The 14,366-nt window shown below is 39.8% G+C and overlaps 1 protein-coding gene across 1 annotated transcript; it reads right to left on the reverse strand.

The window, feature by feature from the left end:
- Positions 1-1,570: 1,570 nt before the first annotated feature.
- LOC138869628 (uncharacterized) lies at positions 1,571-5,546 on the reverse strand. The gene is made up of 3 exons (XM_070147265.1): positions 5,175-5,546; positions 4,924-5,094; positions 1,571-1,864 (listed from the first exon to the last, which is right to left on the reverse strand). Exons 1-3 carry the CDS (start codon positions 5,544-5,546, stop codon positions 1,571-1,573), a joined length of 837 nt encoding a protein of 278 aa, XP_070003366.1.
- Between the last annotated feature and the right edge of the window lie 8,820 nt (positions 5,547-14,366).

A 14,366-nucleotide genomic window follows, 5' to 3' on the forward strand; every position in this document is an offset into this window, starting at 1 on the left:
TCTATTACATATAAGGAAAGAAACATGCTACTTTATCGAAGTTGCTATATGTTGAAATATATTACCTTTTTTTTTGTTGATTTATGCTGGCTAGAAAAAGATTTTATAGGTTCTTTTATACTTAGCAACCTTAGCAGGAACCGTATAAGACTATCATTTTGCTCTGCTACTTTCAAGTTCGTGTGGATTTGCTCATGGATGCGCCATCACACACTATCATTTTGGTATAGTTCATTTTTTGTGTTGCAGCAAGTCTTCTACCAAGTAAAGAAGGTGGTCCAGGTGTTACCAAATTGATCAGTATATGCAATATCAACCTACAAGACAAGGCAATCTAATAACTAACTATTGAGAAACAACCGAGTTCGACGAAATGCGTAACATGATAGTCTTCCATTAAGTAGCAAGCTGAAAAAGACGCAGTAAATGAGGCTCTTGATTGGTTGTTGAAAGGCATCGTTCTTATGTCCTTTTTGCACATATTGTGAATAAAAAAATGAAATTATGCTCATGTTGTATGGAAAACTCTTTTGAGTATGATTATCTATTTAGATTTGTTTACTATCATTGCTGCAATTGAAAAAGAAAAGGCTAAATATATACTATATTAGGCCCGTGCTGGCACAGGCTATCCCTACCTAGTATGTTTTAAAAAAATCCTCTTTATATCCCTTAAAGAATTTCATACTTCCGATCTCCTAAAAGTAACGAGATCAAGGGCCGCTTGTAACCAGAGTTCGGATGATTACTCCCTCACTCGGGGACTACCGTCCGAAAAACAAACTCGAATAGATCGATCTAATAAACATCGGGAGCATAAGGCCACGGCCATACCCTCTCGGGGACTGTTATCTTAGGCAAGCCTGGATAACTCGAGAAAGCAAGCCCATTGGGTGACGCCCGAACTAAAAGGCTACGACCATATTAACACGATTCGGATATGTCCGAGAACCGTATATGCCTTCAAAAAAGTAATTTTTTCATAATCGATTTTAAAGGCTTTCCTCGGCAAACTATAATCTGAATTACCTACTTTGGGAGAAAATTTTTGGTTCGCCTCAAAACAGAGTAATGTAAAGGCGAGGTCTGTTTGAACTTTCACACATAACCTAAGTTATTTTATGCTAAGACATTCCGGCCTTTGTGAATACAAGTAATAAAGCAAAGGAGAAATTTGAAAGCCGAAGGGGAAAGAAAGCCTTGTATATATATTTACCCAATAATCTTTTTTACAAAGACCAGAATGGCCCAATACCAATGACCGAAACGGCCTAAAAAGATGCAAAAATTAAAAACATATAAAGGCCTAAGTGGCCTGGTCCTCATCGGAAGCAGCATCTTCATCCTTGGGATTTTCCCCACCTTTAGACTCGCTTAAGCTCTCGGAATCTTCCTTGGGAAAAGCCAGCTTCCGGGTCCTGACCTCACATACTTTGGCATTCTTGATTTTAGCCAGTATATCGAAGTTTTGAGCATGGACTCCCTCGAGGGATTCCCTTCGAGCTTTCAACCTTTCATTCTCCACTATACTTTTAGCCTGCGCCTGAATCGCCTCGATGTCAACCTTGTACTAGGCTACTTTAGCATCAACCTCGGTCTTGGCCACAACTGCCTCTGATTTGTCCACCTTGAGTTCCTTGGCCAGATTCTCTTTACCAGAAATAGCCGAGTTCAACTGAGATTGGAGCTCCTCAATTTTCTTGGCCTGTGCCAAGGTTTTCTCTTTTTCAGCCCGGAGCTGGGCCTCGGCCGACTCCAGTTGTGCTTGGACAACTTTCTTTTTCAAGGCTAATATGTCCATATTTTTTTTGAACTCCTCAGCCTCAGCTTGTATCTTATCTACCTGTGCCTGGATGTCACGACCCTAAAAGCGACCCGGTCATGATGACACCTATCGTGAAACTAGGCCAACTGACACCACTCTCGAATTAAACATTAATCAATACAATCATTTTAAGCCTTTAATTAATCTAAATATCTCATAATGTAAGTCTAAATGAACAGTACGAAATAAATACACAAGCCCGACATTGGGGTGTCACAAGTCATGAGCATCTACTAAGGTCTGAACAAAACAGAGAGTATGAAAATATACTAAAAACAATCTATGGAAGACATGAGGGAGAAGAGCAGGGTTGTGGACGTTGGCAGCTACCTTACTAACTCCGCCACTAAGCAATCAACACCCGCTATCGGGTTCAGAATTACCTGAATTTGCACACAAGGAGCAGGGAGTAATGTGAGTATGCTAACTCAGTAAGTAATAAAAGTAAATAAAAGCTGAGCAGTAAGAAAACACGTAAGCCACGTCAAAACGCTACAACAAATACATGACATTTCCAACACAGTACAGAAATTATTTACTTCGTAAATCATGCTCATTTTCGGTAAAACCTTTTAAAACAATTTTTAATAGTTTCAAACGAGCGATAAAACTATGAGTGAACATGATAGAAACGTAAACAGCCCCTCGGGCAAAACATGTACCATAAACCGCCCCTCGGGCATAATATCAACAGAACCAGCCCCTCGGGCTACCTCACAATCACTCGTAATCAGCCCCTCAGGCATAACATGAAGGAAGAACCTCCCCTCGGGCAACAATATGAATCAAAAACAGCCCCTTGGGCTACATCACATCACTCACACTGGGTACCCGCGCTCACTAGGGGTCTACAGACTCCAGGAGGGGCCCCTTACGGCCCAAGCGCAATAACTAGCCATCTCGTGCATAATCAAACAGGCTCTCAGCCTCATATCAAGCCACCTCGTGGCATAACAAATCAGGCCCTCGGCCTCATAATCATGAATCAGTACCACACTACTGCGGCGCATAGCCCGATCCCATAATATCCTCACAACACAGGCCCTCGGCCTCACTCAGTCAGAAATCTCTCAAGTCACTCGGGCAACAGTAAAAACATGATGCTCAGCCCAAAATATCTTTTAAAATGTCAAAACAGAGTAATTATGGCTGAGTTATGAAAACAGTATAATACAACATGATTGAGTATAAATATAAAGTTAAAACAGTGCGTAGTGGTAGTAAAAATCCCCTAAGGGTCCAAAATAGTTGGCACGAGGCCCAAATATGGCATTCAACCCAAAACATGATGATACTCTCCAAAACACAATGATGGCAAACAATTTTCAATCAAATACATGGTTTAACAGTCATACGGGATGGACTAAGTCATAATCCCCAACGGTGCATGACCTCATACTCGTCATCTAGCGTGTGTGTCACCTCAATGTAGCACAACGATATGAAATCCGGGGTTTCATAAGGACAAACATTTACAATCATTACTTACCTCAACCTGGTACAAACTCTAGCCCCGATGCCTTTGCCTCTCGACTCGGCCTCCGAATACTCCAAATCTATCCAAAAACAGATTAATACCATCAAAATATGCTAAGGGAATAAAGCTCACTCGAAAATAACCAATTTACATAAATAATTCTGAAATTGGCCAAACCCAGCCCCGGGCCCACATCTCGAAATCCAATAAAAATCATATCAATAGAATCCTTATCCTCCCACGAGTCCATACATACCAAGAACATCAAAATTGGACCTCAAATGGCCCCTCAAATCCCCAATTTACACTCTGCAATTTCAAGCCTTAATTCCCCAATTTTAGGCTTTAAATTCCACAAATTTCATGTTTAAACAAGTAAGAATCAACATAGGATCGAGTATTGAGTTAAAAAATCTTACCTCCAAGTGTTTCCCTTCGATTCCCTCTTCAATCCTTCTCAAAAGCTCCAAAAATCGCTCAACAATGGAGAAAACAGACCAAAAATCGTGAAACCCACTTTTAAACATTCTGCCCTAGGTAAAATTTCCTTCTTTGCGAACGCGACCGCCCCCTCGCGTTCGCGTAGACCAAATTATACTGCCTCTCCACTTTTCCGAACGTTGCCATGCGAATGCAATGCTTCACCAGTCCAGGCTTTTGCGAATGCGATACTAATCACGCGAACGCATAGAACAAGGGCTTGGGGTGCCCAACGACCTCACTCCTCTTCGCGAACGCGATCCCAATCACGCGTTCGCGATGCACATGCTGCCTTCACCTTCGCGTTCGTGTCCTCTCCTTCACGAACGCGTAGAACAAAATCATCATCACATAAAACACCCTTCGCGAATGCGATGCACCCTCTGCAAACGCGATGAACAAAAATCTTTGCAACAAAAACCAGCAAAATCTGCAATTTTTCCAACATGAAATGATCCGTTCAACTACCCGAAACTCACCCGAGGCCCTCAGGACCTCAACCAAACATGCCAACATATCCCATAACATCATTCAAACTTGTTCCAACCCTCGGAACTCTCAAAACAACATCAAAACACTAAATCATCATCGGATTCAAGCCTAAAAATTCCAAAAACTTCCAAATTCTGCTTTCGATCAAAAAGTCTATCAAACTTCGTTTGAAAGACCTGAAATTTTGCACACACGTCACAAATGACACAACGGACCTACTCCAACTTCTAGAATTCCATTCTGACCCCTATCGATAGGAAAACACCAAAATTCCAATTTCGCCAATTTAAGCCTAAATCTACTCCGGACCTCCAAAACACATTCTGATCACGCTCCTAAGTCCCAAATCACCTAACGGAGCTAACCAAATCATAAAAATTCAAATCCGAGATCATATACTAACAAGTCAAAACTTGGTCAAACCTTTCAAATTTTATGCTTTAAACGGAGAGTTGTCCTTCCAATCCATTCCGATTACCCTGAAAACCAAAACCGATGATTTGCATAAGACATAATACATCATACGGGGCTAGTCATGCCCAAGAACTGGCAAGCAAAGTGCAAAAGCTCAAAACGACTGCTCGGGTGAGGATCGATTGTTAGCCAATATGTCTAACTCATCATCACTATCATGAAGTACTCGGTTTACCTGCTCGGCCATCTCGCCATGCTCCCTCTGAGCCACTTCTAATTCAGCCTGAAGCTTCTCATTGAGAAGATTGTAGGTGTCCCTCCTCTCAGTAAGCTCCCAGACCTTGGCCTCGTGATGGGTTAACTCATCCCGGTATCGGAGGAAAGTCTCATGGTGCAGTACCGAAACCTGCAAGCATGAAGGAAGGTGTTATGATTATTTACAACTTTAAGTTTAAAATACATAATAAAAGAGACACTAGAAATTACCCGGTCCAACGCTTGTTGAGCTTCATTGAATAGGCATGGGGTTTCTACCTTATTCATCACTACTTGGTCCTTTTCGGTCACCAAACACCGAAGATAGCTATCAACCCCTACGGGGGCAGAGAAAACACGGGCATCCTCCGGGATAGAGAAAATTATTGACCACTTTCGGTTAGGATCAACACTTGGGGCCAGGAACCGATCACTAACTTTGGGCTCGAGGAAAACCTGCTGGCTCCCGGCGATGATATCTTCTTTGGAACCAGTAAGTCTCCGAACCCAGTAACGTCCTCCAAGGTGGTAGATTCTAAGCCATCTAAGAAGTTGTGAATGTCTGCCACCCCCCTGAAACCCCTTGTGAGAACGACCTTCCATCATACCGGCCGCATTGATTATCGAGTTGGAGAACATAGGAGACCCGACAAGGTCAATCGCCCCAAGCGCATCTTTCGGGGCATTTTCCTCTGCTCGAGGAGTATCAGCCCTGGTCTCCCTCTTGACCTCCCTTGCTTAAGGCAGAGTGGCCTCACCCCCTTCTAGTTTGGGAGCTTCGTCTAAAGCTCTCTCATCGACCTCATCAAGTCGAGACTGTTCATTTTCAGCACATGCCAGTTCGGAGGCCTCTTGTATTGTGACACCTGCCCGCATGCAGGCCACCAACTTGTATTTTTCTTCTTCTTCTTCTTCTTCTTCTTCGGACTCATCACTTAGCCGGTTTACGGAGTCCAAGGGTAGAGCGTCGGAGCTTCCCTTGGGCTTGCTCGACCTCCTCTTTGGTTTTTCTTTTCCGAGTTCAAGGAATTCAGGACCCTTTTTCTCTTCTTTTCATCACTCTGCCCCGGAGTAGGGGACTCGAGAGGCACACCCTCATCATCGGATGGAGGCCTCATAGCAACGTCTTTGGGGAGACTACAAAAGAAAACAAAGCCAATAAGAATTCTATAGTGCAAGGAGAAAATCAAACATCATTAAATCAGAAAAGAAAACTTACCATGATTACGGGCCTCCCATCGACCCTTCGACAATTCGCGCCATGCGCACTCAGAATATGGTCTCTATGACACAAGGCCCTCAACCTATTCCTTGAGTTGAGGAACTACATCCGACATTCGAGCCACAGCTGCACCACAAAAGCACCTATAAGAAGGGAGGAAAGGGGAGAAATAATAAATAAAATCTTTAAGGTGAAGTTATACTTACGGTTCATGTTCCATTTCTCGGGAAATGGCATGTCCTCGGCAGGTATCAAGTCCAAGGTCCTCACTCGAACGAATCGACCCATCTAGCCTCGGTCCCGATCCTCATATACACTCGAGAACGGGGACCTAATGGCCCAACGAGCAAGTTTGATTAATGCCCCTCGATAGAGTCGGGGAGTGTACAGGCGCATAAGATGATCGAGGGTGAAGAGACACCCTCGATTTTGTTTACGAAAAAATGAAGAAGAATCACTATCCTCCAGAAGGAGGGGTGAATTTGACCGAAGGTCACCTCGTACCTCTTGCAGAAGGCGATAATGACCGGGTTTAAGGGACCCAATGTGAAGAGGTAAGTGTAAACACCTAAAAAAAACCCACATGGGTAGTAATTCCTTCCTCATGTGAAGGTACCACCACATGCTTATCGGCCCAGTTGCAATCCTCTTTGACCTTGGAGAGGAGATCATCTCGGTGATAGAACATATATACCTCAAGATCGGCTCGCAGCGACCTGATACCGAGGAATTTTTTTCGACCTTGAAATCAGCACCGGTCGAGCACCCTCCGGGATCGAACTCTTCAGGGAGTAGTTCCGCCGCAGTCCCATTGCCGGCAGGTCGTGATGAAGAGACGGACTCTTTTTATGGGACAACCTTAGAAGTTTTCGCCATTTTAGAGCAAAGATGAAGAAGAGGAAATTAACAAGGTATGTTTGGTGGTTTGCAAAAGATTCAAGAAATTTGGGTACTAAAATTGGAGAGTGAAGAGATTTTTTGAAGAACAAGAATAGTAGAAATTTTGAACATAAAGTTTGAATGGATGAAAGTTGGGATATTTAAAATCTTCTAATGACGGTTCAAAACCCGTAGTGGCCGACCAACGATTGACAGGCATTTAATGCCTTGGTAACTGGACCGACGGGACGTTTCAGCAACCGTTTGTTGCTTACGTCATGGTCTATCGAAGCGAGGTTCAGAAGTTCATATTGTTTCTCGTTATCTTCTCTCCGAAAAATGAGGGGACTATCTGTATACGGTCGAAATCAGATTTGCCTATCATGTGACCAATCGAGACTGAAACATAGTTAAAGCTCGATCTCGGGTTATATCGAACCGAGGTGCGAAGTTACGTCATTGAGCTCGTGACCCCGAGACCGAACAAGATCGAGACTAAACGAGATCGAGGGAAATTTGCCGAGCCGAATAACAGAAGGCCGAAATATCCGCAATCGATTAGAGATCACGGCGAAAATCTCGGCACGTATCAAGGAGAGGTCGATTAATTAGTAAATCATGGGAATTTTTACCTTGTATAAATTGTATCAAAAGTAGGAAACCCCTACTATATAAAGTAGATCTGATCATTTTTAACACACAATGTAATACGTAGCACAAAGTAATATACTGTAATTTTTAGCTCTTATCATCTTATTATTCTGTTCTTACATCAGTTGAGGCATTTCTTGGTTCGAGGGTGATCGAACTCAAAGGCCAAGGCTGTTCAATTTGTGTGGTTTGCATTTATTCTCTTATCATCAATTTTAATATTAATATGTCTTCTTAATTTATATCAAGTTATATTATGTATCCTTAAAACCGAGTATAAATTTAATTGTTATCCGATTTTGAGGGTAAACCGGCTAAACTCTTTGATGTTTCTTACCCTAGGTCCAAATTATTAAAGAACTACCAAAACTTATAAGCAAATAAGTTACAAAAAAAGCTTTTGCAAAACTCCAAAAACGAACATATAGCAAAAAAAAAAAAAAAAAAAAAAAATAGAACTCCTAAAAAAGAATATTTAGAGTTAAATCTATACTCACCGATAATTGAAGAGCAGGAATAGTTAACTATTTATGTTGCGATTAGTCAGCTTCCATTGCTGAATTTTATGGTTTCTAAAATGTTTTGTTGTGACTCGAAATCATGCGAACAATTACAGAGAGAAAATTATAAAGAGAATGAAGGCTAAAGTGAAGGAGGAGGAGTATTTCAATCCAAAGTTTTATATGATTTCTGATATATATTGTTGTTTGACATTTCTATCGTTCATATTTGCATTTCATGTTAGATAAAATCATAATAATAATTGTTCATTAAATATATTATTATTTCTTGTATTATAATTCGTCTTTTTACTTGATACAAAATTATTTTCTTGATGATATAAATCTCATGTCGAAGCTTTCACTTCAATTTCTCAAATTGCAGTTAGTTCTTAAAACTTAATTATTTTCTTGTGCTTATTATTTCAGGTGTTTAATAAATAAAACTTTATTATTTTCTCATATAGTAACATTAGGAGCACATTAAATCTCCTTTCAACAATTTTAAGTTTTAATTTTAGTTTTTCAAGTTTTTGACACGTTAAAAAAAAGCAATAACTCTTAATTAAATTAAAAATCATTTATCACACTGTATAGTCACGTTATGAAGCTGTAAAAACTATTTTCAAAGTCTTTTCAATTATTACAAACTTCAATTATTTTTTTGATAATGGCAAGCATTAAATTTTCTTTTCATGTTTCCTAGTTTTTTATTTCAATTTCCAAAGTTAAACTCACTTTTAGTTCTCTAATTGCCTTTTTAACTACCAGAAAACTACTTCTGAATCAAGTGATTACCATAATACTAGTCAAGCATCCGCAAGTTAAAAGATAATGCTTTTTTCTAAAGTACACACCTTCCCTAAGCGATACCAAATAGTGCAAGCATTCCCTCAAGCACCCGAAATCATACATGCTATCTAGAACTCATGACCTTCCTCTCGAACTAAACTACAACCTGGTGCTTGTAAATTTTCAATCCCACACGGCACACCGCAACTATCATGCTGACTCATAAAAATACGAAAATCTCATAATCAACTCTGAATCACAAGTAGGATGAACACCTCATCACCCAAGAACTTTCCATATAGCTCAATTCGAGCAGACATCACCACATGCATACACCTTCTATACCCGTATAAGGCATCATCTTTTGAACCATGTCCATAACCCTCGTGAATTCTTCGAAACACACCAAATCGCAATCAAGTCATCAGAAGTGATTTCCTCTAACTCAATAGGGTCATGCAGATTGCCAAAACAAATAGTAACTCAATCCGAAATGTCTGCTCTATAGGAACCCTCTGTGAATTCGAAGTCGTTTCTTGCATCTCCCTACTATTATAAGGTAGAGTCATTATTGATATTGAAGTACTGCAAATCTAGATACCATCCACTATCAACCTCCAGCCCTACCCACACACAAATCTGAAAATCCTTAAATGCCATATATGAATCTTGAACTCATCAGTACCCCCTCGAAAGTCATTCATCTTGCTCTACTCTCCATTATACAGCCAATACACACCAAACAACATGTGTTTCACCAGCATAGGAACATCAAAAGAAACATCCAAGCAATTCCGTTTTCTTGCACACTACATTCACAGCGAGTATCAAGCTTGAAATACTTCCAAAGGCATTCTTTTCAAGTCATAGCTAATTCACGAGCGTCCCTTAGTTTTGAAACTGATATGCCATCGAATTAGAGAAAACGAGTTTCATTGAAAGTGGTCAATTTGGAATAAAATACGGATCGAACGATAATACGCGATAATTATGAACTAGTACCATGCAAGGTACCATATGACCACGGTAGTATAATATATAAAGTATATATGAAGTATTTTAAAATAAATAAAACTTTAAATAATTTGTGGTAATTTTTAAATTATGCGGGTAGTTGGTTAATTATCGGGTAACGGGACATTACCCAGTTAACCAATAAGTGGATAAAAATCAACTAAAATACACCACTCTCCACGTGGCACAAGGCCACCAATTTAAAAATATGACTCATAACAATTGAAAAGAGGTGTCTAAATCTTATCACTTTGTAGGAATTTAATAAACTCAAAAAAATGTGATATTATCACAATTTAGTACTAAACCCATTCAAAGGCTAGAATCAGAAACATTTTCCACCAAAACCAAATGAATTCAATATTATTCTTTCAAGACTTATGAAGAATCAAAAATATTTTCCTCAAAAATGTTAGTGTCTTTGTTCAAGAACCAAGTTTTTGTTGGAACAAGTTAAGTCCATTTATGTCTTTGTTCAAATAATGTTAGCAGCAAAGCAAAACAAGTTCATTCAAGTGTAATTTCGTTCATATTTCGCAGAAACATGTATGTTAAGGCTAAGCTTTTCTTTCATTTTAGCATGATATCGTAATTAAATAAGTTGGATAACGAGGCATAAAGAAAAATTTGTATCCCGAAATTTACGTATATTTTGCTAATCTCGCAAATTACATATATTTTTCTAGTTTTGTAAGTTACCATATTCTTCTTATCGAGACTGCATATTCAGTTGAGTATTTCCTTCTTTCGGTCAAAAAGAGCAGAAAGTTTACATATATACAGTATTAAAAGTACTTTCATTACCATCGAGCTATAATCGATGGGCAGACCTCTATTGGGCAACCTCTGATCAGATGGTAAGTTATATATCGAGTCTGTTGTGCCCGAATTCCTATAAGCGAGCCCAGTTGGTCGAGATAGAGAGCCTAGTATGGCCGAGCGCCTATGAGCGAGCCTACTACGACAGAGCAGTTATATATATATATATATATACAGAGCCTTATATATATATATACTGAGCCTTATAGGGTCGGGCAACTATTTTACTCACTATATTGAGAGAGTTGAGTCAGTATTAGCAGATGAGTATATCTTTAGATTTTCTTTGACTTCCAGTTATTTTCAGTTATTAAATTATCAGTTCAGTTTCAGCTTCAGTATATTGCCTTACATACTCGGTATATTATTTCGTACTGACATCCCTTTTTGGGGGCGCTGCATTTCATGCGTGCTGGTTCAGACAGACAGACGGGTAAACCTCCTCAGTAGGTGTTGTCCGAGTTCAGCTTTATCGGTAAGCTCCCCTTCTTCGGAGTTGCCGAGCCTAGCAGTGTGGTGTATATCTAGTGTATATATGTAGATAGGTTATGGGTAGGTCGGGGTCCTGTTCCGATCACAGTACATCTATCAGTAGAGGCTTGTAGACATATCCTGTCGGTTAGTGCAGTATGTTGGGCTTGTAGGCCCTGTACGTATATTTGTTGGCTTGTCAGTTGTAGTAATTATGACGGCCTTGTCTGCCCAGCTTTATGTTGACATTAGTCAGCATTAGTCTCCATTTAATTTTATATTTTGTATCGCACATTATCTTGTAATGTGGCCCATAGCCAAAGTATGACATTACATGTTCAGAGTCTCTTAGTCGCAAGTGGTACGCAAGGATAGATGAGGCACTAGGTGCCGGTCTCGCCCCCGGGCTCGGGGCGTGACAACCACATGACTATGCAATCTGATCATCGTTACAAGACTCCGCCACTTGGCTTGAAGCCATAGAACATGTCGTCAGTAACCCACATTACCCTTCCTTTATAGTTGCCCCGATCCGCATTGCTAATCATATGAATACTTCATAAACACTTATAACACTGGTCATAGAACAAACTGAAGATTCTGCCAAGCGCGTACTCATCCTTGTGATAGTCGAGCGAATCTTCCCAAATGCTCTAAAATAATGACATATGCATTCCACTGAATGGAAACCTCATACGAAACATACAACCTCAAATCCCACCGGCTAGCTTCTATCCAACATCTCCCTATGACCCTACCATGGTCACAACAACTAGAAAATCAATTAATTATTTCGAGTCCATACTCATCAACAAAAAACAAGAATTCATTGCATCCCACAATTGAAACACCGAAAGATCTACCACTACACCTCCTTCCAAGACTAGACAATATACTGCAACTATAATCAAGCATCCATAGCCCTTCGTAGCCCATCCACAACATCACAAACCATCGGTGCATAGCTAAAACCGAGTGCACAACATCACATACGAGTGAATAGGAAGAAATCAAAGATAGGCACCAAGGTGAAACAAAGCCCACGATGAGGAAAGAAAAAAGGGAAGTTTCCTAGATGCCTTGTAGTCTCTCGAAGATAGGTATGGATGTCATCGTACCGTTTCGCAAGACTCTACTATACACTTGCTTATGACTAGTACAACCTATGAACCTAGTGATCTGATACCAACTTGTCACGACCCAAAATCACTTAGTCGTGATGGCACCTAACTCAACCCGATAGGTAAGCCAACCAATAAAAAGCACAACAAATTCGAGAAAACGACAATATATATATTTATTTATATATATAAACTACAACTGAATTCAATACAATCACCACAAGGACTGGTAGTATAAGTCATGAGCCACTATGATTTTAGATTTTCAAAACTGATATGAAGAATAAGTACAATATTCATTTGAAAATCACATAAACAGAGTTAAAGTCTTAAACTACCATGAACAAGAGGTAGCTTGAACTAGAGCGTCTTCAATGCCAAGCTTCGTCTTTCACAGTTATGCGGCTCCAAGATTTGCACGTGATGAACTTAAAGTTACTTAATATTTATGCTCACTTTGCATCTTTGATTTGGTTGATTCGATAGATATTTGGTCCAATTTTGTTCTAATATATTATCTTTCAGTGCAGGTGATGTAGAGGGGATCAATAGACGAATAGTGCACTAAGTGGGAGGAAAAAAAGTTGAGCAAGAAGAAATTCTCATGCGCGGCCGCACACGAGTGACCCCCAGTGTGCACTTGAGTGTGCAAGTGCTACAGAAGTCTACCAGAGGTGCGCGACCATGAGCACTGTCATACTCCTAGGTGCCCGGCCGCGCACGACCATCTCCGAGAATTCGACCTAGGCCTATTTTTGTAATTTTGGAGGCAACCTTTTGACCTATATGAAGCCTAGCTCGTCCCAAAATAAGGTATCTCAGATTTCAGAGCAATTTTTGGAGAGAAGAAGGCAAGGAAACAACATAGACTCTGAATACTTCATCCAATTCATTCAATATGCAAGTTTGTTTGATTTTGGGGATTATAATGTTTTCTCGTTCTCTTAATACTCTTGTGATGAACAAATTCTCCACTATGGAGTAATCTTTCTTAGGGCTATTATTGTGATTTGACTATTGTTTTGGGTTTGCTTTCTGTTAGTTGCTTGAATTCGTTGAATGAGTTACTAATCGAATTACAAAGTTAATTGTGATTTTCCTATAATGGAAAGAGAAGTGTTGCTGCAATTCGCATTGTGTTATCTTGTTTGGGTTGATTTCACAACTCTCATAGGTAATCGAAAGAGCTTATAGAGTTATCAATTGGCCCAAGTTAGAAGAATAGTCGAGAGACGTTCTTCGTAAGATCATTCACTCAACATATTTTTGCATGTTTTCACAGTACATATCATTAGGCTGTTTAGCGAACTCTAATTCATTTGGAAGAAGAGTTTGAATCCTTAGGATAGCCTAATCATCTGTTAAATCGAAAGAGTCAATAGAAGTTAAGAGTGAACATAACACAGAGTTTCCCATAGTAATAGTTGATCACATATCTTGTCAAAGCCCTTGTTTCTCCCTTGATATTCGATCGTTGCTACTTAATCCATTAATTTCTATTATTCATTCACAATTGGTAATATTAGTTTTTACTCTTAGGAAGTTAATAACGCAAAATCAAAGGTTTATTTTTCTGAATAGTGTTAATGTCACGACCCCAAACCCGGACCCCATCGTGATGACACCTCTCGTGAAGACAAGGTCAGCCGACGCATTTCCAGTTCAGTTTTAAGCAATTAAACAATAAGCATTTAGTCTTAAACATGATATAAATCCAAAAGTAAGCAGTGACAATACAGAAAAATTTGCAGAATACAACCTAACACAACCCGATACCAAAGTGTCACTAGTCATGCGCATCTATTAGTATGCTACAAGTCTGAAATGCCTACTAAACTATTACAGAATAACTGATAAAGAGATAGAAATGAGATAAAGGGGGAGAAACATGGGACTCTGGACGCCAAGCAGCTACCTCGTGGACTCCGAAGTCTGCCGGGAGCTCTCAACTCGC

This window comes from Nicotiana sylvestris, chromosome 1 (genome assembly GCF_000393655.2).
Source record: "Nicotiana sylvestris chromosome 1, ASM39365v2, whole genome shotgun sequence".
Taxonomy (NCBI): domain Eukaryota; kingdom Viridiplantae; phylum Streptophyta; class Magnoliopsida; order Solanales; family Solanaceae; genus Nicotiana; species Nicotiana sylvestris.